The sequence below is a fragment of the Lepisosteus oculatus genome, chromosome 22 (genome assembly GCF_040954835.1).
Source record: "Lepisosteus oculatus isolate fLepOcu1 chromosome 22, fLepOcu1.hap2, whole genome shotgun sequence".
Lineage (NCBI taxonomy): Eukaryota > Metazoa > Chordata > Actinopteri > Semionotiformes > Lepisosteidae > Lepisosteus > Lepisosteus oculatus.
In genome coordinates, this window is record NC_090717.1 from 1,627,341 (window position 1) to 1,653,269 (window position 25,929).

A 25,929-nucleotide genomic window follows, 5' to 3' on the forward strand; every position below is an offset into this window, starting at 1 on the left:
AGCGAATCAGGGCCCAGGTGTGTGATGTCAGCGAATCAGAAACCAGGTGTGTGACATCAGTGAATTAGGGCCCAGCTGTGTGACATCAGCAAATCAGGAACCGAGAGTATGACATCAGTGAATCAGGAACCAGGTGTGTGACATGGAGGAAGGGCTGAGCTCTTCAAACCCTGTTGCACCAGTGCTGAGTAGCCATTGTGGGAAGACAGTCCACTATCTGTATGGGAAAGGGGCAGCAGACCTGGGGAGGAGAGCTCCCCCTGCTCAGGAAGACCATCCAGGGGAGCAAGCACCATGATTCATCGGGGGAAGGTGGGGACCCCTCTGCCTCCAGCCGCTGACCGACAGACAGAGTTATTAATAATGAACTGGCCCTTGTCTTGGGATCGAACCGCGAGAATCGCGGTGCACAGGTCGCAGGAGGAGAGCGCCAGAGGAGTCGGCTTTCCGCTCTCAGGCGACGCCCACACGCGAGAACTGTACTACACTGCAGTAGTGCTTCAAAAGTCACGTTTTAGACAGACTGAAAATCACAGAGAAGCGAGCCTGGGTTTTTAAAGTGTGCGACTGCAACTTACAGACTTTATACTGTACGTGGGAGCATTCTGGCTGACAAAGAACCACCGACGCTACTTTGCAAAATACAGAACTCAACCTGATTTTATTTGCACAGACTCGCAAGAGGCATTTTCTCCTTCTAAAAATACAGAATCGTTCAAAATCAAGAGAAAGAACATGCAACATCCATGATGAATATTTTTTTTTACATTTGTTTGAAAGCGCACACTACTTCAAATGCGATCTGTACATTTTAGGATTCCCTGGCGAAAGCAATGGATACCGACTGTTAAAAACACAAAGCAGGAAGAACCGACCCAGCAGAAGCATTATAACACAGCTGCAGAAACCTGCTGAAAATTAACCATCGTCTTCCACCACGTGGAGAATTCTAATGAGGGGGATCAAGAGTCTCTTATTAGTCTGTAACTAATGCGTCAGTAAAAAGGCAGAAATGCCCACATTTGCACGTACCAACTAACCGGGAGAAAATAATAAAGTGATAGCCCTTGAAGTACAACTCAACTGATGTCTTTTTGACCACTCATGTGCTGCAAGGAGAACTCCAGAAGAGGTCTTTACAAGCCAGTTAGCACAGCGCATGATTAACTCCAAGGACAGAAGCACACATGGCAGAGGGAGAATTTGTTAAAACTCTGTTTTAAAGCTGCAGTTCCCCACCACAACAACACACTCTCTTCCTCTGCCTTGACCTGCCTCTGAATCAGCCTTTAATGTACTCTCATGCAGTACAGTGTGCTAAAAACAGCTTTAACATTGCAATGCATTAGAATATCATTAACATAATCTAAGAGAAAAGCAGTTTGGCCCAGTAATGCCCCTCACAGGCGCTGTGTGCGGCTCTGTGACTCCACAGCAGACAAAGCTGCAGCTCATGTGGAAACGCTTCTCACTCCCTCTACGCTGCTGTCTCGTACCCCCTCAGCACTTTCCCCTTGCCTCCTGCTGAACTCTGGCCACCCTGCAGACCTCCCTTCATTCATTTGGAGAAGTCATTTCTCTCTTCTCCACCTGCTCTGCGGTGTAGGTGGCTGCCTGATGGCTGAGGGGACGTATGTGAAGCACGATAAAAGCAAAGATCAGTAGTGGAAATTTCTACGTTTCTTCGCTCCTCGGGGTGGTCCTGCCCGTTGTCTCTTTTAACAGGTAATAAAAACCAAGTGGAAAAAAACTGGAGCGAGTTCCTTCATGACAGGCAAACTTAAGACCCACAGGCCATAAATTTGGGGGTGTGGAGGAATGAGGGGACCCTCCCTTCTCTGCAAACGGCACTGCCTCTGCTCGCTCCTCCACAGCTAACCAGGAAGGTGGCAGCTCTCTTTCAGAACTTGTTTACCTATGTTGCACATAGACAAAAAAGAAAACGTTTCTTTACTGGGAGCAGGACATGCATACCGCGGGGAAACTCTTCCATAAAACAGTGCTGGGTGCCACGATCAGACACGTACACACAAAGCCCAGCTTCCACAATCAGGCAGGCCAGAAGGGGGCTTTCTGGTAGAAGTCCACAGAATTCAGCTACTTGTCAGATAAAACCCTTTCAGGGCCCAAACATCACTAAGACACAGCCACAGAAATGATTCACCTGTCCAAACATGTGGGAGCACATCTGCAGCATCTGTCACGGCTGGATAATGATGTCCTATCTGTTCCCTCAGTCGTTCTTTTACATAAGTAAAACCCAAGTGCATCAGACACACCATAGTCACGCAGTGGGACACTGTGATGAGCTCTAAAGCAAAACCAGTTTGCTGCTGTAGGTGCTGCTGGTGGACCAGCAGACGGAACAGATGTTAAAAACCAACGGCCCAGCAGTGAGACAGGGGACACTGAGCTGTAGGAGGCGCCATCCTTCGGCTGAGTCGTTAAACCAAAGTCACTGACTACTCTGTCATTCTGGCTCTCATTAAAGGTGGGAGTGTTAAATCCTATTGTCTTGGCTAAATCTCAGTCCTGCGTTTGCACGATCTGGCCACCCTGCAGTTCCCCCTTAATTCATTTGGAGAAGGCATTTCTCACTCCTACACCTGATCTGCAGCGAAGGGGAGTTTCTAGGGCAATAGCTGATGGGACGTGTGCATACTCTGTGAAGCACTAAAGGAATCTGTGTAAAAATCAAGAAAGTGTGTTGATAAATATAACAAACTTGCTTTTTTTAGCCATTTGTGTAGCTTATAATACTCTCATTCTTTATCTGTACCCTGTTTTTTTAATCCTTTTATACAGTGCTTTCTTTCTCCTTACATGTTTCTCAATTGCTTTATTGAAATGATTTGATTTGTTTCTCCTTCTCCATTTGATTTGTTGTTCCTTCCTAATTTTTGGTTAACTTACTTTTGAATCGTCTCTGTGCTTCAAGCAGAGTTTCCTTCAACTGTTGTGATCCGTTCTCTAGCGATTACAAAGAACTCCCATTCTCCTCCTCTTCCTTCACAGTCCACTTTCTTGAAATTGTAAACCTGTGCACATGTGCAGCTACATTAACATTTCAAAGCCACATTAGTCTCTGCTATGTCAGGGGCTATTGCTGACCTCTATGCCCTTCATGTGTCTGTTTGTGCTTGGGTGTTGGTCGGCTTTGCTCATTTCCCTTTCCTCCAAAGCTGCATCTGAAAACACACGGGAAAGCTTGTCCCCCCATTTTTCATTCCACCCTCCCACCCCCCTCACCCCCGCTCCATCCACCCCCAGTGGCTCCGTCTCGCAACCTCACTCGCGTTTGTGCTGACTTGTTTATCGATTGACTGCTAAACGACAAGAAAAAAAATCAAACAAGCCGGGATAAACTCACCCTGGAGGCCTTTTAAGCAGCAGTTTTAACAATTATCAAAGGTTCATCCAAAGCTATCGAGACACCGCATTAGGCAGCAGATCACACAGAGCATTGCTAATGCAGCCTCTCTGACCACGGACACAACTCGGCACTGAGAGGCCAATCAGTGCATGGCTAACCGACTAACTTGTGCTAGCCAGCAGTGCACAATATCCACTTACTCTGGCTCTGCATTAATGCACCCAATCTAAGCCTTGACGGAGGCTTCGGTGCAGAAATAAGTGGGATTTCTAAACTTAGCATTCCTCCAGCATGCTAATGTCAATGTTGTCATGCCTGCACAATGGAGCACAGAGTTAAGAGGGGCTTTACGAATCAGTGGCATCGCCTTTCTTTAACCAGGAGTGGCTGGGCTGAAGTGAACACTGTTTATTTTCTTCCAGGAGTGGCACTGGGTAACTCATCAGAAACAAACGCCTGGGTGGAGACAGGCCAGATTCTCCGCCACGTTCTTGTGGAGCATCAAGGATTGTCCTACCGCCCGGATGCAAAAAAAGCAGCATTTAGGCCGGCTTAAGAAAACAGACACCAATGCCCCCTATTGCTGGAGTGTGATAGCAGGTTTGGTGCCTCTGCCAGCCCTCAAGAGGGCTCAGTACTCCAGGCTCAGTCTTGCTCAGACAGTATGCAGAAGCACTTAAATATCTCCTGGAAACAGGCATCGAGGTAGACTGACTGCCCAGAAAATCGGCTTTCCTGGAACCCCCAGACCCAGAAAATCACTTTTGCGGGAGCCCGGTTCTTTAGAGGCGAAGCTCAGATAGGCTTCTCAAGCGGGGGAGTGGAATGGCTCGAAAAAGTGCCTCCAGAATGTCACCGGGGAGTTAACAGAAAACACGAGCAGAGGACAGGTGGCTGGGAAGCCCTGAAGAGGCCCAATCTGATGCCAAGTCAAAAAGGAAAAAAAAAATGACAGAAGCCACAAACCAAATTATCTTTATTTCTTTTCCATCTGCATTAAAAAGCAAAGCAGACAATTGCTCCTGAAAATTGGATTTCTCTTTATAAGGCTTCGGTCTCAAGAGATTAAAAAAATCAGGTTAAATCAGGTTTTCAGCTTCAGATCCCAGTAACTTCAAGGGAGAAAACAGGGCTTTTATGAGTCCATTTTTTTTTTAAAGATGAAACTATTGGGCAAGACACGAGACGGGGGCACTCGAGTGTTTGAATGCATAACTGTGTAAGAGCCAGCAGAAAATATTTTCACAGGAGACGCTGCTAACAAAGAAGCAGATGCCCCAAACCTGAATGAAGAAAGAGAAGCCAGCCAGCCCCGTCTCCCAGAGTTTCAAAACTTTCGAAGCAGCAGCTCAACAGCTTCCGCAGGCAGTGAACTGCACCTTGAATTTCACGGATGTAGTCTTGTTTCCCCTTGAAGACTAACAAGTTGTACGCGACAAAGAATAAAAATGAAGAACGGACATGTGTCATGCACCAAAGAAAACAAGATTTGGAAAAGCAGAAGTTTTCTTTTTTCACCTGATTTAAAATTAGGCATATATCCCTATAATTGTTTCAAACCTCTCGTACTACAATGCATTTAATTGGTTGGCTTTTTCCAACATGCAGTGCTTCTTAATATTTCGTTTTTTGTCCAAAGTACAAAACTAGATATGTTTTGCTTTGCTTCTTCCTAACAAGGCAGCAGTTTCACTAAAATGCTCGTACATTCCAATACACCGATGGCTGCCAGCCATTAAGATTTCAGGTTTGGCTGTTTTAAACTGTGACAAAACATCAAATCCTAATAGGTGTTCTCTATTTAGCAGACGCCTTCATTAGCATCATTCTTGCCTCGATATCGACAGCTGCTGCAGGAATGAGACCTTAGTGTTCGTCCCACACGAAGGGCAGACCTCAAGGAACTCTGCAAACTCTGTGTTAACAGCAGGGTCTTGAACCATTAACCCTCCAGTACAGGCCCTTCACCTTAGACCCTTAGGCACATGACCACACAAACCCTTACTTAAGGAGCTGTATTGAACCTAAAAGGCAACAACAGTACCTGCAATTTATCTTTGCAGCAATACTTCACACACTATGGGCATCTTCAGTGAATCTGTTCCTTTCTTTGTTTATTGGCAGGGATCAGTTTCCCAGCTCTCCATCAGAATGTGAACGCAAAACATCGATGTAAAAAATAAAAACGGCTGAAAAGGGAAAAATGACAAACAAAAACCAGTCATCTAGTGTTATTTTTCCTCTTGTGTAACATGTGTACACTTTTGCTGTTTGAGCGTTATTTAGAATCGTCTAATATTAGCTGACACACAAAAGGAGGAATTTAAACCCAATTTGCTTATTTTGCTGGCAATTGATCCGCAGACCTTGTCCAGCTGCTCCTGTGAAGAATCCCAGTGAATCGGCTACTGTACATCACCATCACACAACTTGTTCCAGCCTCCCACAACCCTTTGTGTAAAGCAGTCCTCCCTTTTTTCATTCCTAAACAATTTGCTTCCTCTTAGTTTCCCACTTGTAGCTGCAGGACGTCTCTTTAATACTATTACATGGATATCTTATCTTTTATATTTTATGTGAATATTACTTGTTAAAGGAACGATATGCAAACCTTTCTCTGGGACAGCACAAGTTCCGGTTCTACGGGAGATCAACTGCAGAGTGGCAGAAACAGATTTTTACTCCCATACAGTATCGAACAGAAATGCAATATATACAGGTGTAAACAGAGCCACGGTTTTTCCAGATAAAGACAAGAGGAATGAAATGAACAAAAGGCTGCAGAGCAAAATAATCTAACGAGGTGAGTCTGCAAAGCAGATAAGTACTGCAATAATTCAGAAATCTACCATCTCGCTTTCATTATCCTTTGAAGCCATATGGTACTGAAAAGAGATTGTGCCATATGGTTATAGCATGATGAATTCCTCATGTGGCACCTAGACAGTTTGTGAAGCAGAAGAACCCGTTTCATGTGGTTCTGTTTAGCTTTCCCATGTACACTGGGTGTGTATATATATAATTTCTTTTTTCTTGTTTTGATAGAATAATTCTGTGACAAGCCTGAGCATATGTTTTCATTCTTACTTAAGTCACGCACCGATAATCAGACAAATCACAAACGAGCTGGGGGTTTTATTGAAAGAATCGTTCAGGGGAGCAGATGTGCACGGAGTCAATAAACGGCACGGATACAAATGCCTTCAGAGTAGCATGTGATAAAGAGGGTTTTTCATGAAGCAAGTTTGCATTGCACAGCGAGGGGACTTATTTGATTTATTCATTGATAGAGCCCCAGGAGTCCCTGTGGAATATGGATTTCTCATTTCATTTAAGAAGGGTTTGGCAAATATAGAACAGAGTGAGAAAACACTGGGCTGTGATTACAAAATGACCTCACTGCATCAATTAGGAGGCAAACCATAGCTGAGATCTGAGGCAGAAGCAAAAGAACAGTAAGCACCAGGACTATCTCACACACACACACACAGAAACAACCTTACAAAGCCTTATCACTCTTACAACAGGACAGAGAGAAAATAGGTAATTTCTTCTGTTTTGGACCATTAACCTTCTCTGTCAAGAGAACTTCCACACTGGCTGCAATTAATTTGGTTGCAGGCACTGAGGAAAGCTGCGCAGCCCTTTGCTACAGGTGTGTCCAGGATTATCAGCTCAGTGAGACACAGGGAGGGGCCAGAGAGCTCCTAGAGTCTCCCATGTACAGACCTCTGCCTGGCCTGTCTCTGAGGCCTCAGCTTTGCCTGGTTCATACAGCACAGACCTGTCTCCTCCAGATGACTGCTCTCTCAGCACGAGACGTTCGCTCACACATGGGCCACCACATCGCCCGTCTTCCCCCCACACTTGATTCAGGAACAGAAGGATCGCGCAAAATTCCACAGACATCCGGCTACAAGTCACAATCCCGCCCCCTTCCACCGGTTTTCAAACAGCCCTCTGTAGGGACCAACGACACAAGTGTGGACAGGAAACAAATGCACCAAGCAGCTAAAAGTGAAGTTGATCCAAACCCAGTACGGAAATCCAATTTCAGCCCTGCCTCGTGGCAAATTGCTTTGAAAGCAGTGAATTTCAGACCGTTCTTTTTCTGCTGGATGAGAGCCCTGCTAGCAGTATTTACAAACATTACCATCACTTAAAGCACCCCTGCCAGGTTGAACTGTCACGGAAAACAACTGCTTTGCATGAACAAACAGCTGTCTGAGCTTGTCTTCTCTCACCCTTTTGCTCTGCAGCCCCGAGCAAATTGGTCCAGGGCTCTTTTTCTAAACTCTTTTCTTGCAATTAAGAAGCAAGGTATACAGGTTTACTGTATGTTAACATATGGAGAATCGGTACAGAAAAAATATAGTCAAAGCATGAAAAAGGCTAACATTTATGAAAGAAACCCAAAAAATGGATCTTCGTTTGCCTGGTCTGTACCTGCAGAAGCTGAGGCCTGTTTTCCTCCTTTTTAGTCTGTAAAAGCATGTTCAATACCGCCGTGTAGTAAAAATCTGTTTCCCCACTCTGTGGCTTATCTGTTCACCTATAGACGCTGGAATGAACATCCAGCCATGTTGATGAAGCCGATTATCTGGAATCCTTCGATAAGTAGCTGATCGATGATCCTCGACCAACTACCAGTGAAATAAGCAAGACGGATTGAAAGAACCTCCTTCTCATTTGTCACCTCAACCTGTAATATTCCAAATAATGACAAGCTGCAAAAAAGTATATGCCTGCTACATCATGGAAGAAGAAACATTACACTTCCTCAGGTTTTAGTTTTCCCTTTGAAGTTTTTTTTGCACACATTACTTCCCTTGTTTAATGCATTAGAGCAGGGGTCTCTACTCCCAGTCCTTGCGCGCTCCAGTCTGTAACCTCTAAGCTATCCGTTGCTAAGGAACAGGGACCATCTACCTGTGATCAGCTAAACAGGTGATTTGATAAATGAGGCAGTTTAGGGAGCTTCAAGCACAAAAATCGGAATAGCCTCAAAGAAACCATAAGAATTTCTTTAACTGAACAAATACTGTAACAAATCTTCAAAAAAACGATTTGGGGAGACCCATGGGAATAACTGGATTGGGACTCTGCAGGTTGGAGACCCCTGTACTAGAGTTACATGTACTGTACATCTTTGACTCAAAGACTTCCAGGACTGTATGTTAAAGGTTAAAATCCTCTTACTGTTATGTTTTTTTTTTTCGCTTAATAGCAAGCGTCAAGCCTTCTGAGAAGGAGTGGTGCACACAGCTTTGCTCAGAGTTACACGCTGTACACAGAATGCTACAGAGTTGAAAACATTTAGAATTTTAGAGCCAGTCATTGTAACACAAACATTTTTGTATCTTTTTTGTTGATTTTTAACATGGCCAAATGAAGCATCTGCATTGCAGGAGGAGAACTTTGTATCACTGACTTCATTAGTAGTGTAAAGCTTACAGGGCACTATGGGGCCCGGGGTTCAATTCTGGAACTGGGGTACTATCTGTGTGGAGTTTGTATGTTCTGCCTGTGTTTGCGTGGGTTTCCCTGGGCGCTCTGGTTAACTCCTATAGTCCACAGACATACATTCTCTGGGAAAATTGGCCCTGGTATGAGTGTGTACCTGGTGCGTATTAGTGTCTGTGTGCCCTTGCGCCCACTGCTGGTCGGGGTAGCAGTTTACAAGCGGCTACTCTGAGTGGCAGTAGATGCAGGGAGGGAGCTGTGTGACAAGAGCAGCACCAACTCGCATGCTGACAGTTCCAGCACCTTGAATGGACCTCTGGTACTGGAGACAGACAGCACTTGTTTTTGTCACTCAGCATTGAGCCCGTTTGTCATGTTCAGAATTAAAACAAAAAGAGGATTACATTTCAGCAGCACGTTTCGAGCTTTCCATGTAACAGGACAAAACATATACTGTACCATAATTTCCACAGCAGCTAAAACACGTCTCTGTGAATATGCAATTCAATCCTTTCATTTCGGGTGCAGGGCTGGGTACTGGTGTAATTGCTCGGGCTGTATTTTCTGGCAAGTCGGCTCTGTACACATGATGCAGAGCAGCAGCCGATGAGAGCTGTCTGCTGTGATTTCTGATGCTGTGCTGGGGCCGCGAATACAAGAAGTCAAGGTTACTGCTGGTCCCCTCATTGTTTCTGCATCTGAAGCACTTGACGTTACATAAGATCGCCCACAGCAATGAGGTCAGAGCAAGCCATCCTTCCACAAAGTCTGGCATTTTCTGTTTCTTCATTTGTTCTCAGCCTGAAAGGCTGTCTATAATCTCCGTCTCTCTTGCACAGAGAGACCGCGATTGCTCTTCGTTGAAGATAAAGGCAGGAAGCACTTAGCTGATGTCTTTCTAGTTAGGCTTTCCAGATAGGTCTCCACACACACACACAGCCCCAGATCCAGGATGCTGAAAAAGACCTGCCTGATTCAACACCGTGATGCTACCTCTGTTCCCACAGGTACCAAAGCTCAGTGGAAGTTGTAGCACATCTCCACCCCCCTCTCCGTGCAAGACCGGAGACTGTCTGAGGCCGGAGGAAGAATGCAAGCAAAGGTATGTGTGCAAGGATTAAAAGGATTGACACAGGGATGAGACAGCAGCTAGCAATCGTTTAAAACAGCCCCTCTCCGCTGTTTGCCCAACACCCCCTCAAGAGGACTGACAGCTGGGAGTTTCCACCGACTTTTAAATGTCTATATGACACTGAGTCAATCAATGCACCAGGAAGCCCAGCGTCCTGTTATACATCCTGCACTGGATAATCAATCCACTTTTACATAATTATATCGTTATTAATTTCTTTAGATACGCGATTCCATATTATATTCCCTTTTAATCAAATTGTAAAAGTATGCTTGTTGACTCCGGTATCACTTTAGTTAAAGACTTCATTGCTTAAAATGTTTAGGGAGAAATGGTATACTGGTGTGTATGTTTTCTTTAAAGTACCGAGACCAGCCATATACTGTATGTTTATGTTCCAAAATTAATATCGTTTATGGTCTTCACACACGTTACAGTATGCTCCTACTCTTTTTATGCTCAGCTACTAAAATTTCCCTTCAGTGGTAAAATTCCATATAAATATTCAATACTGAAACAGGCACAGTAAAGACATTTAAATCTTTCTACGACCGACCAATGCACCACAAGTGCCCCTGTCGGTCAACCAATCATGTACCGCGGTATTTTGCGTCATCGCGCGTCATGATGCGCGAGGCCGTAGCCAATTACCTCCGGTACGTGTCTGTGCCGCGCACTTTGAATGGCTGCATCTGTATAACTCCTCCCCGCTCTCCATCATGTTCCAGAGATCCGCAATCCCTCTGTGGGGATCAGGAAATACAGGCTGCAGGCCAGCCCCTGTGAGTGACACGATGGTATTGTCCTGGTACAGGGTAGCAGGGCTCAGGGCAAGATCTGTGAAGTGCGTGGCATCACAAAGACAGAGGATGGGAAACCGTAGGGAGACCCTACCATCTCTGCACGGCAGAAAATACAGGCAACATGGTGTCCAAAGTTCCCTGTCTATTTAACTCAATCTGGAAGGGCTCTCCAATCCTGAAATTAATATGACATATAAAACAGAGCCTCAGCTCTACTGCTGCACACAGTCCGTTTCCCCTTGGCTGGTGTTGTCCCACAAGATGAGGCACAGGACAAAGTCCTGCTCCAGGATCCCCCACAGCTTCTCCAGCAGTCACTTGACACACACAGCCATTCAGATCGGGCAACAGAGGTGAGTGCTGCAGAAAGATGGTGCCCTTCTGCTCCCAGGGGAAACAGTCAACAGTCAGGGGAATCATCCCAGCTGCTGCAGTGCCTGGACGTGTTGCGGCAGGGGGTCTAGTGCAGCAACACAGGTAAAGAACAAGCTCACAAGCTTTCTGACCAGAACAGGATCCACACTGTATATCACCTGGTCAGTTTTGTGCCAAAACCACGAAAATAAAGTCTGCACATTAAATAAAAATAATAATTGCTTACACTTATATAGCTCTTTTCTGGACACTCCACTCAAAGCTCTTTACAGGTAATGGGGACTCCCCTCCTCCACCACCAGTGTGCAGCCCCACCTGGGTGATGCGCCAGTCCGCTCCACACACACCAGCTCTCAGTGGGGAGGAGAGCAGAGTGATGAAGCCAGTTCAGAGATGGGGATTATTAGGAGGCCATGATTGGTAAAGGCCAGGGGGAAAATCGGCCAGGACACAGGGGTTACACCCCTACTCTTTTCAAGAAACGCCCTGGGATTTTTAGTGACCACAAAGAGTCAGGGCCTCGGTTTTACATCTTATGCAAAGAATGGCACTATTTTACAGCAATTATAGTGTCCCTATCACTATACTGGGGCATTAGGACCCACACAGACCTTAGGGTGAGCGCCCCCTACTGGCCCCACTAACACCTCTTCCAGCAGCAGCCTTAGTTTTTCCCAGGAGTCTCCCATCCAGGTACTGACCAGGCTCACCCTGCTGGGCTTCACTGGGCTGCCAGCTGTGAGTTGCAGGGTGATATGGCTGCTGGCTCAAAAAATGAACCCTGCTGTATTTCCAAACCATTCTAAATCCTGCTCTTATTAAACCCTCCCACCCTTCCCTTGGACTACAGCTTTGCCTATCTGTAGGCATTCTAGCAGTCCTGTTCCCAGGTGTCAGCAAACTCAGGGATGTTACAGTGACTGTTAAATTACTCCCACAGCACTTTTCATCCTGTGGCATCACCTCTCGGACTATTCTCTCGTGTTTATCCCACAGGCGAAAGATCAAGGGATTGGGACAGTCAGGTCCTGTTTTGGGTTACATCTTACTGTTCCTCGTTTTCTAGCACACTTCGGGTCCCTCTCCCTGACCTTGCCCTGAGATGTCCCCACTTTTACAGCTGATTTTGAACTTTTGGCCTGTAGTAGAGAATGAAAAGTATTAAAATGCACTGGAGCTACTTAGAGCCTGGTGTAGGATTAGCCAGAACCAGCCAGCTGTATACAAGGACAGGGGTTATTGGAAAGAAGCTGTCTGTGCTTTAAGCCTCTAGGTGAGATGGCAAATTGATTGCAGATATTCTGAATTAAAAAAAAATGTGATGGGTTTTGCTAATGCTGTTGGAGACCAGGAATTTTAAGTCATGCTTTATGATTGCAGCGCTTTAGAAAGTCTCAGTAAATGTGCCAGAAAGAATTTGTTAAATAATCACATAGCTGCTTTCCATGCCCTTCATTGGAGCTCCTTACTGGGTTAATAACATCCACGCGCAGGACCAAAGCTATCCACTGCACAGTGAAGTGGGGAAGCTTACTAATGTGGCGGTTTTGTTAGCTACAATCCCCAGGGGCAAGAAGAAAGAGTGCACTGAAGAAACGCAGCCTGTCTTCTGAGCAGGCCTCTTTGCAGCAGTTGTATTCTTGCTCACGGTAATCACTCTCCCTGTGCTGCCTTTTCAAAGACACTGCCCAGGGTGCCTCCGATTGCTTCAGCAATGCAAACAGCTCTCTGTGACCAGCAGGGGGAGTGCCGTCCAGGTAAGGAGAAAACGGTTCGGAAGCCCAAGAAGGCCAAAGACAATCTGAAGTAGAAGCAGTAATTTTATTCTAGGGAAATACATTTCCTTGATACTGCCAATAAATTATTTTTAAGACACTAACCCAAGAAATAATGTATAAAACCTATACATTATACAGGAAAAATTCTATACACTATGCAAAAAAGATTAATCTGCTATAAAGGTGTGATTGTTTTATTTTATTCCAGTTAAATAACAATTAGCTGGATCTCAGTGTGGGTTAATGAGCTGCTGACTGAGATACAGTGCACCCCTGCATATTGCTTGAAATTCAGAACAGGTCGACTATCCAAGCCCCAAATACGTGTTTCTATGTTGCTGCAAAACGCACGAAAAACAAAGGACCTGCAAACCAAAAGAGCTGTTTTCAGAAACAAATCAGATCATGTCTGTCTGAGCCTTTATAAGTACTTCATTGCATTTAAGCATCTCCTTGCACTTGTGCATATGACAAATTATATGAACGGAAACTAAAAACTGTGAGCATGCAGCTGCAACAACAACTTTTAGTCTCCTGAAAACCACACAGCACCTCCAAGGAAGACGTCTGTAAGAGCCAAACAGATCCAGCACTGTACCTATTGAAAATGAAGGCATGTAGGTGCTCTTTCAAATCCTAATTAGCCAGCAGTACATAACCAAGAACAGGTATTTTGCTGTAATAGCTTATATTAGAGGTGGCTATGGCCTTTCACAAGCCTAAATTCACCCACCTCAGTGTGAACTGATCCACTGTAGCGCTGGTGCCCATGTGAATACGAAAGGTGATGACCTGCCCCTGTTTCACTGGACTGGACGGCAGCCAGATCTCAATGTTGTCATCCAGCCTGAGCCTCGTCACCTCGGGGTCCTCCTCCTGGGAGTGGGTAAGGTAGACGGAGCCAATCCGCTGCAGGGAGGGAGTGGCCTCATCCTGTCCCTGACGAATGGCGTTGTTCCCCTTGCGGGGATCCTTCGTGCTGCACTCTCTGCCGCCCTCTAGTGGCTGCACCGTGTAATACAGCTCCACACTGGTGACTTCCCCCTGCTCAGAGGCCTTCTTCCGTCCCTGGACCCCTGAGCTCGGGTGGAACCAGAGGGGGAGGAGCTCCAGCTCTGCCACGCAGATCCCTAGGTTGCCCTCCAGCCTACAGCCAGCCATGACTTCCTGCGTCTCCTGAAAGGCGAACACTTTGATACAAGGCAAATTTTCAGGCGGGGAGGCCTCATCCCAACTTCGGCCGGCCAGGTAGAACAAGGTCTGCACCCGGGGCCGCTGGAGGTGCACCCTGTCGTTGACGATGTGCGCCCTGATCTTCCAGTTCACGGTCGCCTGGGAGGGGCTGGAGAGGAGTCGCGGCACGGACTGCAGCAGCTCCAGGGGGACGGTGGCCTCCGCGGAGAGGTTGCCGTAGCTGCAGTTGACGGAGGGGATCCCCTCTGCCATGTGGATGAAGAAGGGCTCGGTCCGGGCCTGCAGGCTGGAGTTCCTCATCACCTCCTGGCCGGCCTCCTTCAGGAAGAAGGAGGACACGGCGTTCTGGATCTGGAAGGACACGGGCAGGTAGGTCGAGAGGGAATTGAACCGCGGCTGGGCATCAGACGCCCCCCGGCTCTCTGCAGCTGGAAGACAAAAGTGGGAGATCACTGGGAGATGAGAAACCCAAGAACGGCCACAGGTCATGTATTTATTACATTTAAGACATGCTGAAAAAGAGGAGAAAAGAAACAACGTTTCAGCTGTGGAGCCTTCTCCAGGTGTCTGTATTTATGACGCTGTGGTTGATGGTGGTGTTGAAAGTAATAAAAGCTCCGAACAGACCACAAAACCCTTCTCGCAGATTCTCAATTGGGACAGGTAAAAACTCTCTTTTTCAGTAACCCACTCCCAGCTTTGTCCATAACGGGGCTATTTTGTTAAAAGGGGGGCTTCCACTAAACTCTAGGCTTCCTGATTCTCCTTATATTCATTATAGGTACAATTCAGATACCTGTTAAAAACACCCAATATCACTCGTGCTGAGGGAGAGACTCAATTTGCAGCTGACAGAGTCGGCAGAACCGGTCCAAACGGGCTTGCTTTGGGTCGGGGGCGATTCTTTGCCTCTCTCGTATTATGAAGTAATATAAACAATAAAGGACGCAACAATTCAATTCAATTTATATAGTGCCTTTCACAACACGGTTGCCCCATGGCACTTAACGAAGAAAGTGACCCTACATGTTGTGAATACAGACCAGAAAACAACGGAGGAACCAAAAACTCCGTGGTAAGGAGAAAAGAAACCTCTAGGGGTCCAAGGTCAACTGGCTGCCCAACCCCTTTGGGCATGCTAAGATTACAGAACTAAAAAAACGGAAATAAATGAATGAGGGTATTAATCCATCCATCCATCATGTCTTCTGTATCTCAGTACTCCATGCAGATCTCGATAGACCAGCACACAAGCTCCAGCCAGCCTGAGGAACACGTGTGGTGGAACAGGAATACTATTTGGTTATTGACAGAGCAACGGAGAGCAGCCCCAGATACTACCACTACTACAACCTCAAGTATTTGCTACCCACAAGCCAGTTTGAGAAGCTCTTGCTTGATTCGCCACTCGGCAAAGTATTCCTGTATGCACTGCCCTGCCCCGAGATGTCTTTGCCTTCCCGCTACGCCCAAAAGCCACACTGGAGGTGCCCGGCCCATCGTGGGAGAAATGTATAAGACACAGGAGTTTCGGGAGGGAACCAGGGCCAGAGGCCTCCTATTCTGACTTGTACACAACCTGCCCCAGAGGGAACAGCCCTGCAACCTTCCAATTTACACAGAAGCCTGGAAAGAAATTCTGTGCTGAGGTCTGAGAAAATTAGGCATCTTTTAGCCCAAGGGAACGGTAATATCAAGGTTATGTACAATAAAATAAACAGAGATGTCAGAGAGAGGCAGAGCACTGGATAGGAACATCAATCTTTGACAAACCAGAGTCTTTGTTATTCTTTATCATTGAGTATTCAGGGCTCCAGCAAAAGTACTAGGACGCTCTTTCTTTCTTCATATCTTCCCAAGATTCCCTCTCCCTTTCGGATACCCTGATTTCCATTTTAAGCCGATACACATTTACTAACAATAAAACCTTCAGCCTTTAACAGACGAGACAGATTCTTGCTTCTTGTTTCCCAAGGCTTTACAGTGATGAAAGAAATGTGGGATGAATAAAGACGCTGAAACCTTTAGCAATCTCACTTCAAAACTGATGAGATCCTACCAAGACACGATACAGTCGCGTTTTATTAAAAAGAGAACTTTACAGAACTTGGGAAATCCCTAAGGATTTGCTCAAAGCACCTATTTTAAGGAGTTATTTCCTCTATGGTTACAGATGCTGCTTCCACGCTCCCCAAGGAGATTTCCTGAGCTTTATGAAATTCCCGAGATTTAATTCAGTTCCAGCGTTTTCCAGAGGAGGACGAAGAGAAACAAATTAACCCGCAGAGTGACTGTTCCAACACCAATTTCAAAGAGTTACCTGGAGACTCGAGGAGATGATGGAGACGGTCAACTAAACCATTCAGACTTCAGGAGTTTTTTGTGATTGAATCCCCAATTCTCATGTACTGTAATTCCTCTCCAGGTTTTGGTAAAATATTTCAACTTATTTTGTTTTGCACTGCAGAACCAATTCTGTGGTGCGCAATTATAAACTCTGTGTTAAACCACTATAACTCTAACTCCAGAACCACATTTATACAGTTCAATATTTGTTTTGAATACAAGTTCCCTTCCATCCAAGGTGACTTTATCCTTGGTTGTTTAAGTAAATAATACAATAATACTAGCTATTCCATTGTACAACTATTTTTCGATATTATCATAAGAAAGGTTATTAACTAGAGGCTAATCAGCCCATTTGGTTGTTTGTAGCTAACTGATCCTCGGATCTCATCCAGCCATTTCTTGAAGGAAACCAGAGGATCAGCTTCAACATGGCTCAGCAGCTTGTTCCAGACTCTTGCACCCCTTTGTGTAAAGATGAGTCTCCTGTTCTCAGTTTTAAATGCACTTCCTTCATAGGTTCCACTAATGTCCTCCTGTTCATGCTCATTCTGAAGAATGTGCTGGGCTGGCTTTGATTTTAAAATTTAAAGGGTCGTTTGATTTTATGGACCATAAATCCTTATAGACTCTTTATAGACCAGGCTTATCAACTTCAGTAGTGCTTTCTGAACTGCCCTGTGACGAAATACCTCAATAATATTTAGCCAAAAACATATGTGCATCGACATTGAGGGACTATTGCTAATATTATGCAAATTCCCAGCATTGCAATTTCTCCATTTTCAGGTCTAGAAGCTGCAGGGCCCTTTTTGAAAAACCAGCACATTCTAAGTTCGGAACATATTTTGAGAGGGTTTTCATCTGGTAGATGTGTGACGGCTTAAAAACAACAAACCTATCCCGTTTCCTGCTTCTTCAGTTCAAATTCTGGAAAATATTGAACACAAAGAGAAATTAAGCAGCTCTGTTGTGGCAAGGAGCACAGGTTCCCCAAACATTAAGAAAAATTATCAACTCACACAATAAACACTGCAACAGACACCTCAGAGTGCGGTTTCTATAAAGTGGCTCATTTCATGTTCGAAATATGAACAATCCTAAATACTACTCCTTTCCAGAAAAGGCTTTTTATAAATGCCAGTAAAGAAGCTCAGAATTAGGGATGTTTTTTTCAAGTCTTTGCAAAACATCATTAACATCACTAATTAAAAAAAAATTTTAAGGGACACAACCACCAAATGATTCAAGAAAATTTCAGTGAATCCGAGCTACATAGCTAGAAATTCAGATTCGAGCTCAATTGCTTCGAGATCCGAAGCCGTTATGTACAACATTTTTAAATCTGTCCAAAATGAAAGAGTGCTATTTTTTCCACTGTCTGTAAGACATTGCTCAGTGTGACTGATCGGCCTTCTGCAGTCACACCATTGAACTGCTGTGACTTGCTTTTCTGTTTTGAATAATTTCTCACATGCTGAGAGTCAAATTCATTGCTTTCTGAAGTCAATAGAAAAGGAGTTTGTGTCACTGAGGAATTACTGTAGGTCCCTTTCCAGTCATTTAACAAAACCACATTTACGCACTTCCCTAGTATTTTCAATCACATGTTGCCCAGGTAATATTATTCATGCTCTGGCAATTTTTCTGTACAGTTCTGGTACAGGACTACAACCTCCATTTAACATATTTTGCAGCCAAAGAGTTCTATGTTCTATCATGTTTCCGTCTGAAAAAGAAAAACAAACGTAGTCGCAAAACCGTCTACAGTCCTGCCCTTCAAAAATCGATCACTTGAGGAAAATGTATGACCCACTGGTGCATTAGGGATTGGTCAGCGACAGGCTGACACTAATTCGAAAGTCTTTCACTGCTCAAAGTTAATGAGCCACTTTGAGTAAAAGAGAGCCACATTATTTCTGCGCACACAGTCCTAAAAAGGGCTCTGACCTTATTGCAAATGGCCGTCTCTACTCTGACGTACAGTAATCTGTCAACGTTAAGATGCGACCGGCCAAGGCCTTTGGCCTCTCTCCTGTCCCAGGCGCTCATCAGCACTGTTCCTGCCCGTCAGGCTCAATCGTTTCAGGCAGCAATCAGGCTGTTGCATTAAATCATCCAGAGCAGGGGGTCTCCCGCTGAGATGGGGGTCACCTCGGTGACGAGCCGCCGGCCTCCCCGCGATATGAGCGCGTGTGCGGGCCCAGGTCTCCAGGGGGTTCTTAAGATGGGGGTACACTCCGCCATGAATCGACCTTGGACATGGCGACGCCCACCTGTGTAAAGTATCATGTCACCATCGTTAACCCCTCCTCTTAAGGACGCCTTAGCCCTTGCTTGTTTTATACTCATCTCCCTGCCTCCAGTTCCAGCCCCCCGTGCTGTATAAGCCAGACGTTCCTGCCAATCTGGGCTTGGTTTTGGAAGATGGATGCCCGGAAGCCCGCCTACCCGCGAGTCCAGGAGCGACTCGACGGCATAGGCTTCACAACGGCGTCCTGACCATCGTCCTGACCATCGTCCTGACCATCGTCCTGACCATCGTGACACAACAGCGTCCGGGATTAGGGAGTGTCCGGTCCCGTTACCCCCTTTTATTCCCCCGACCCTCCGCCGGATCCCGCTCCGGCTTTTAACTCTGTTTGTCTGTCAGGATGGATTACCCGGTCTTGGACATTTGCTACACTCCTAAATTTGCCTCGGACTCCCTTGGACTGTTTGCCTCGGCCACACCTTCCCCAAACACCAGCACACTATGGACTGTTTTCCTTCCAGCCCCTTGCGTGCCTTTTTCTCCGGGTTTTCTTCACTTCCCCCCCCAGATTGTGTTGTCTGCATAGGGTCCTGGAAGAATGCTTCATGACAGTATCCTTCCAGCTGCATGGCCAACCAATGGAGACAGCAATCAAAGAGCAAACAGCTCCTCCAGGCACCGGCCAACACCAAGCCTGGAGGAGGGGATCAGGTTTCAGCGGTCAAGCGAGCACTCAGGGCTCAGCACAGCAGGCACGATCGTGAAGCTAATTTGGAATAATGAGTTTTTCCATGCCCAGTTTGCCTTCAGGGCTGTTCTTCCTGGACCATCCACCAACACCATAGACTGGTGGAACTGGAAACCCAACAAGAAAAGAGAGCATTACAGGAAACAGAAGGCTCGTTGTCCTCAGTCTATCCAGTTCTTGTGTCACCGATGCCCACACATCATTGGCATGAAAGTTCGCCAGTATCAGAACTTAGATGCAAACCCTAGGAGCAGATGTAGGACACCCCTCCGCCTGTCTACTGTGTATTCCACATATTCCTGCTGCCCGGCTCAGAAGCACAGGGCACAAGGCAGGACGGCACCCTGGATCAGATGCCAGAGCTCACCCACACAACACTATTAAGAGATCCCAAAAAACCCAACCAGCATGTCTTGGGAAGGTGGGAGGAAGCCAGAGAACTGGGGAGAAAAGCCACACATTCACGGGGAGGACATGCAAACTCCCCCCAGACAGAAATCCCAGTTAGTATTGAACCCAGGACGTGCGTCCAGGAGCAGGTAAGAAGACAATAGCGGAGAGGAAATGAGTGGCATTAATCCGGCAACGGCACGCCGTTTATCATCCACGGCAACTGCATTAAAGCCATAATACCTCATTATGACAGTCATCCAAGTCATCAGAGCATTGCTTACATCCCTTCTGATTAAAGCCAGCGGTAATTATTTTATTTATTTTTTTGCTGCCGGGTTGATTTCCCAGGAGACGAGCACCTCCAGCGGCAGCCGAAAACCTCGCAGACATAAATCTTCAGGTGCCAGCTCCGGCTCTTCCTCTCGCCTCCTCATTAATGCCTCCCCTCTCGGCGCTCCCCTGCCCCGAAGTCGAGAGCGGGGGCCATTATAATTGGGGGCCTTCAGCGCTGCTTCTTGGAAAATCACACACTTCTCAAGGCTCATCCGTGGCAGCTGGTGACAGCCCAGCAGGTGCAGTTGTCATACCAGGATTAAAAGCGTGTTTAAGAATAATAAGTAAAAAAGAAGAATGCAAAAGCTTTGGTCTTTCCTCACCAGTAAACAAGAGGAAGAATTTGAAGCTCTTGAAACCAACACCAGGATGGCTGTTCTAATGGCCATTACATTGTGTGTCTCATGGAGAGCCAGCTGTGGTCTGCAAAAAGACCAATTCCTAACACAAGAAATCGTATATGGGCAATAAAGCGATCTTATTATAACGGCTAGAATTTGGACTAAGGGACTAAGCCACACTGCATGGGTTTATCAGAAAAGCAAGAGTGAGCTTGGGCATGACATACCCAAACCTCCACAAATATTCTCTCTTCCCTCTCTCTGTATTCGGTGAAAATGGTCCCATCGATAGTTATTTTTTTCGGCTCAGTAAGTGGAGCTTAAGAGGTCATCCTTAAAGGTGAAGTAGGTTTCCTTTCAATACTGCACAGCCCATTTAAATGGTAAAAATGACCTTGGCTGGAATTTGCATGGACCCAGTGTTGAAATTGTAAGACTCCTTGTGATCTGTCGGGATCCCAGCCCCTTAAAACCACACAACCCTTCAATAAATAAATGGATCGTTGTTGCTGCAACTTGACAAGCTTCTTTTTTCCTGCCATGTCCACAGGTTGAAAATGGAACTGCCATACTTACTTGACAGGGAATGACACAGGGAGGAGAAAATCACAAATTAAGACGGGCTGCAAACTAACAGAGGTCCGCTGGCTTTCTCCATTGCAAAATCTAAAGACAAGGCCAAGTGAGCAGATTAGGCAGGGATTGGGAGAAGTACGTCTACGTGTACGTTTCTGCCAAACATGTTGAATCCACTTGCACATTTCATATCCAGTCTCAACAGAGCAACACAGACCAAGACGAAAATGACAAAACACTAGAAGAAATGTGCATTATGTTGTGTGACCTTAGCCTCTCAAACCCCGGCCATCTGCAACAAGGCGAGGAAAGATATATGAAGCACATACTGCCTGCATCTGGTCAAGAGCTACAGGTAGAAGGAACAGCAGGTGTGTGTGACCCTTACATAATAGGAAACACATGCAAAACTGCACAGCTTTGACACTGCCGACTCTATCCTTCTATTTAGGTACAAAAAATGGACTTGATCCATGCACGAGCTTCTGACATGGTCTGACTGAACATCACCTGGCAAGCAAACTATGGCTTAATTATAATAATAATTAATAATTGCTTACACTTATATAGCGCTTTTCTGGACACTCCACTCAAAGCGCTTTACAGGTAATGGGGATCCCCTCAACCACCACCAGTGTGCAGCCCCACCTGGATGATGTGACGGCAGCCATAGTGCACCAGAACGCTCACCACACACCAGCTCTCAGTGGGGAGGAGAGCAGAGTGATGGAGCCAATTCATAGAGGGGGATTATTAAGAGGCCATGAGTTGAGGCCTGCCCAGGAGTTTTTTTAAACTGGCCCATAAAGGGCACCAGGACCAGATGCAGGAAATTTCCACAACCTTCATAGGCGCTGGCAAGGGGGCCCCGCTGGCACGGGGCTGAAACTGGAAGACAAAAATGGATATCCTGGAAATACGGTATTTGATTAGCTGGTAATGCAAATTGATTTCAGCCTAATTTAACATTTTAAGCATCGATTAAAAACTGCTGTGCAAACACACTTCAAGCAATCCATCATGGCCTCAGCCAGGATTTACAAGCGCCACCGCAGAACCTGCCAAGACGCAGCAGCCTAGGAAATTCTCCTCCAGATCTCGCCCCTCTGCCCTCGCGTCCGACCCCCCGCTGCTTCCCAGAGATCGCACTGAAACGCATAGATCACGCGCCAAACAAGAAACAGTCCGGCCGGGATCCAGATCAATGCTTGCAGAAACAAGTCCATTTATCTATGGATTTTTTTTTTGTTTTAATTGATCATTTATTTTTTAAAAAACAACCAAAGAAAAGCCAAATAACGTGTAAGCTAATGACTTGCTTTTGGATAAATTAGATTTGCAGCCTGCTGAAGAGTTCAGAGTACTGCCTGAGAACTAATCAAACATATATAAAAAAAAACAACTGCCCAAGCGCACACTTCATTTTATTTTGAAAATTTATTCTATTGATTTTTCCATCTGGACGTTTATGAAAAATGAGTCTTATTACACATAAAAATGAGATCCAGTTCAATTCATAAAGTATAAATTTATCATAGATTGTTTTTTTTTTGAGGAGGGGGGGGATTATAATTTTATCACCTGCTTCCTTTCAGTTGTTGATTTATAGGTTTGGCAGATTTGAGAGAAATGACAAATCCCGGATCGAGGAGGTTACGGTGCTGTGGAAACGCCTACAAGTTTTCCTCAACAAGTGCCGGGGCGTCTCCTCATCCGCCCCAGAGCAGCGCTGGCGCGGGCTGACGGCCCCTTCATCCGCCCAGACCGGGAGAAATAGCGCTCTGCCACACATTAATAGGAGGTTTCAAGCCGGCAGCTGCAGTTTAACCCCTTTGTGGCCGTCCGAGGGCGAAAAAACAATTTAAAACAGATTACATCCCGCTGACAGCGGAATCGCGACTCTCGGAAGCCGCCGGACGCCTCAAAATTCAGTCCACAGCACCCCCCAGAAAGCGGCCTGCCCCCAGTTTTGTTCCACGGTGAAGCCTGAGGAGGGCGCCACTGAGCCATCTGTGTGATGCTAACAGCCCTCAAAAGGCAGAACAGAGCAGAAAGCATTGGAAGTGATACTCAACACCGTTCCTGTTCTTTTATTGTTAACGTTACAGTTCTGTAATAAACAACATACACAATTACACGTAATTATGCACGGATCTGTAATCAATGTATACAGGTCTAAGAACATTTAAATAGTCTAGACAGGCCCATCTAACAGGTCTGAAAAAAACAGAACAAGAGGAAGCGATTCAGCTTCTCATCTTCCACGCTCTTGCTGAAAAGAAAAGTACAGCTCTGTGTTTTCTCTCTTCTTTGCCTTAAAGTGCTCCTAAAGGTCCATCCTCTGATAAGCTCGAAGCAAGTTTGCTCGTAAACCAGACTATCTACAAAGTTCCGACCATATCGGGTGATTGTAAGATCGCCACTTGCTCCAAAATATCCCCTGAAGCCCACACCTCTAGTCTCAAACTTCAATCTTGATCTCCTGCTGCCTTTGGGTCCAGTGAGGATGGCCTGCGCTGGTACTGAGGTTTGCCTACAAATACAACACCTGTCGGCGCATTAAAAGTCACCTTTGAGCATAGACCTTATCCCCATTTTGCCAAACGTCTTCTTTATGAGTTACTGTGTTTCCTGTATTCTCAGTGCCTGTTGCATTGCTGTGAAAGGGCGGAATTTCAATTATGTTAATGTGTGCTGTATCTAGAACGCTCCCTTTTCAATACCCTCTGAAACTGGCCGTCACGATTGTAGTCCCTCCCCCTTAAGGGCGCTCCGGCTCTTTCACTTCGGACTTGATTTTGTGCGCCTGCCCCCTGTTTCAGCCTCCTCCCAGCCCACCTTAAAAGTCAGACGCCCACTCAGTTCAGGGCTCTGCATTGATTCCCGCATCGTGCGAGGCCGGGACCTGGAATCTCCTGGCTCCGTTATGGTTTTATTTTCTGTTCCCCGCTGGTTCCGATCCGGTTCTTGTTTTTATCATGTCTAGTCTTGGATGGACCGCCCGGCTTTGGACCCACCCCCTGGAAACCTGCGCACTTTGGATACGCCCCCCGTTTTCATTCCCGACTCCTGCATGCCTTTTTCCCCTGTGTTTTCTCACTCCACCCCGGATTGTTTCGTCTGCATAGGGCCCTGAAAGAACTCTCTTGTTACATTGGCCCTCTGAGTCATTCCTGCCTGTCAGTATTTCTGTCCCTCGTCGGCAAAGGAGATGACAGGGCAGACGCACGAGGCATCAGTGGGGTAACAGCGCGGCATTAGAAGAGCCCCACTCTCCTGGGAGGAAACAAAGACAAGCCCAGCAAACGGGCATCGGCGAGCGTTATCCCGCTTCCAGAAACCAGACCTCCCAGGAGTGACGAGGGAACGGATTAAGCGATCAAAAGGCCGCGAACTCGGCAAATGAATTTCTGATGAACCCATTACTGCTCGAAAATGACCGTGAAAATAAAAGGTCTGGAACAGAAGAGCTTGACTCTGATTGTTCTTTCATAGCGAGGTCTCGCAGCCAATCTCTGACACAGATAGAACCTTCCTGGAACAAAAACACTCCCAGAATCCTGGACAGCAAGGTTCTGTGTGGGACAGGGGTTACAGACGTCTTCGGATCTGGTGTCTGGTATCCCCCAGTCTTAAGGTGCAAAGTTAGGGTCACCAGGGTGCAAGATGCATATGGTGTACGGAAGGACGAAGGGGGCTTGTATTGCCCCCAACACGAAAGAAGAGAGACCCCAAATATCTGCCCCAGCTCCAAACATCCAGCTGTGGTAAGGAAGTAAGAAACAATTTAACAGGAGCCGTGAAAACGGTATCCTGCACTAACACTTCAGAGCTGCATGGTTAATGGACATTCTTTTTTCCCCCGTAGAGCATTATACAAGAAAAACTGAATTAGGAGAGAGAGAAGAAGCCATTGTAAATGTATCTGATTTATGTGCATCCTGAATCCTGGCTCATTTATCTTTCATAATGTGGACATGTCCTAAAAAAAGGAGAGTATCTAAAAAAAAAAGGATCTCAGGCTATTAAAATGCAGATAATTCTTACAATAATTAATCCGTTAACATTCTCTTTGGCTTTGCGCTGAATGGAGAATGCCTAATGTTTTTCAAGACCTCATTAACTTAATGGCAAAATAGTGCAGCAGACGACTCGCATATCATGAGAATGTGCCATTTCTGGGAGCGATCCTTCCTGCGCCGCTCACGTTGGAAGCGAAACAGGGTCTCGAACGGAAAGCAGAGCCCACCGCCAGCTTTTCTGGGCATAATGATGCTTAACACAAAACGACGGAACTGCCATTAAGACGTCAGACCCCTTTGAGTTGAGCACGAGTTCAGGAGGATGGAAAATAAAAGGGCCGCGTGTCCCATTGAGCTGTATTTCAATGCAAATCGAGAGCATTTTAGCGGGGAATCTTTCAAGGTAGACGCACAACACAGGATGGCACATGCACAGAAAAGTCCCAGCAGAAAGCTGACAGCTGGGGGCACACTGTGCATATTTAAAAGGTTGTTACTATGGGATACTAGGACATGCAGGACCCAATGTTACAGGCCTCATGAATAGGAGCCTTAGCACGTTTTCGGGATAAAGTCACCGAGGATATTTTCCGCTGATACACCAATGCGCACCTCCATGTGCACCGTGCATGTTATTCAAAGGGGCTTTGGACTGAGCCGTGGTGTCCTGGGTTCGAATCTCACCAGCCCTTGCCTTATTCAGAGCACGCCGCGTTGTTGTGGGCCCGTGGCCCGGCGTGCCCTGCGGTGTGACTGGATGCGAGCTAGTTAATCCCCTGGGACACAACGTCGGAGACA

At 46.2% G+C, this 25,929-nt stretch overlaps 1 protein-coding gene across 1 annotated transcript in view; it reads right to left on the reverse strand.

Annotated features, from left to right (window-relative positions):
- Positions 1-25,929, reverse strand: part of LOC102691165 (transmembrane protein 132C) — a 193,101-nt gene that overhangs the window by 121,707 nt on the left and 45,465 nt on the right. The window contains exon 2 of the mRNA XM_069182131.1: positions 13,658-14,546. Coding sequence (XP_069038232.1) covers positions 13,658-14,546 — 889 coding nt within the window. The remainder of the gene's footprint in view (positions 1-13,657; positions 14,547-25,929) is intronic.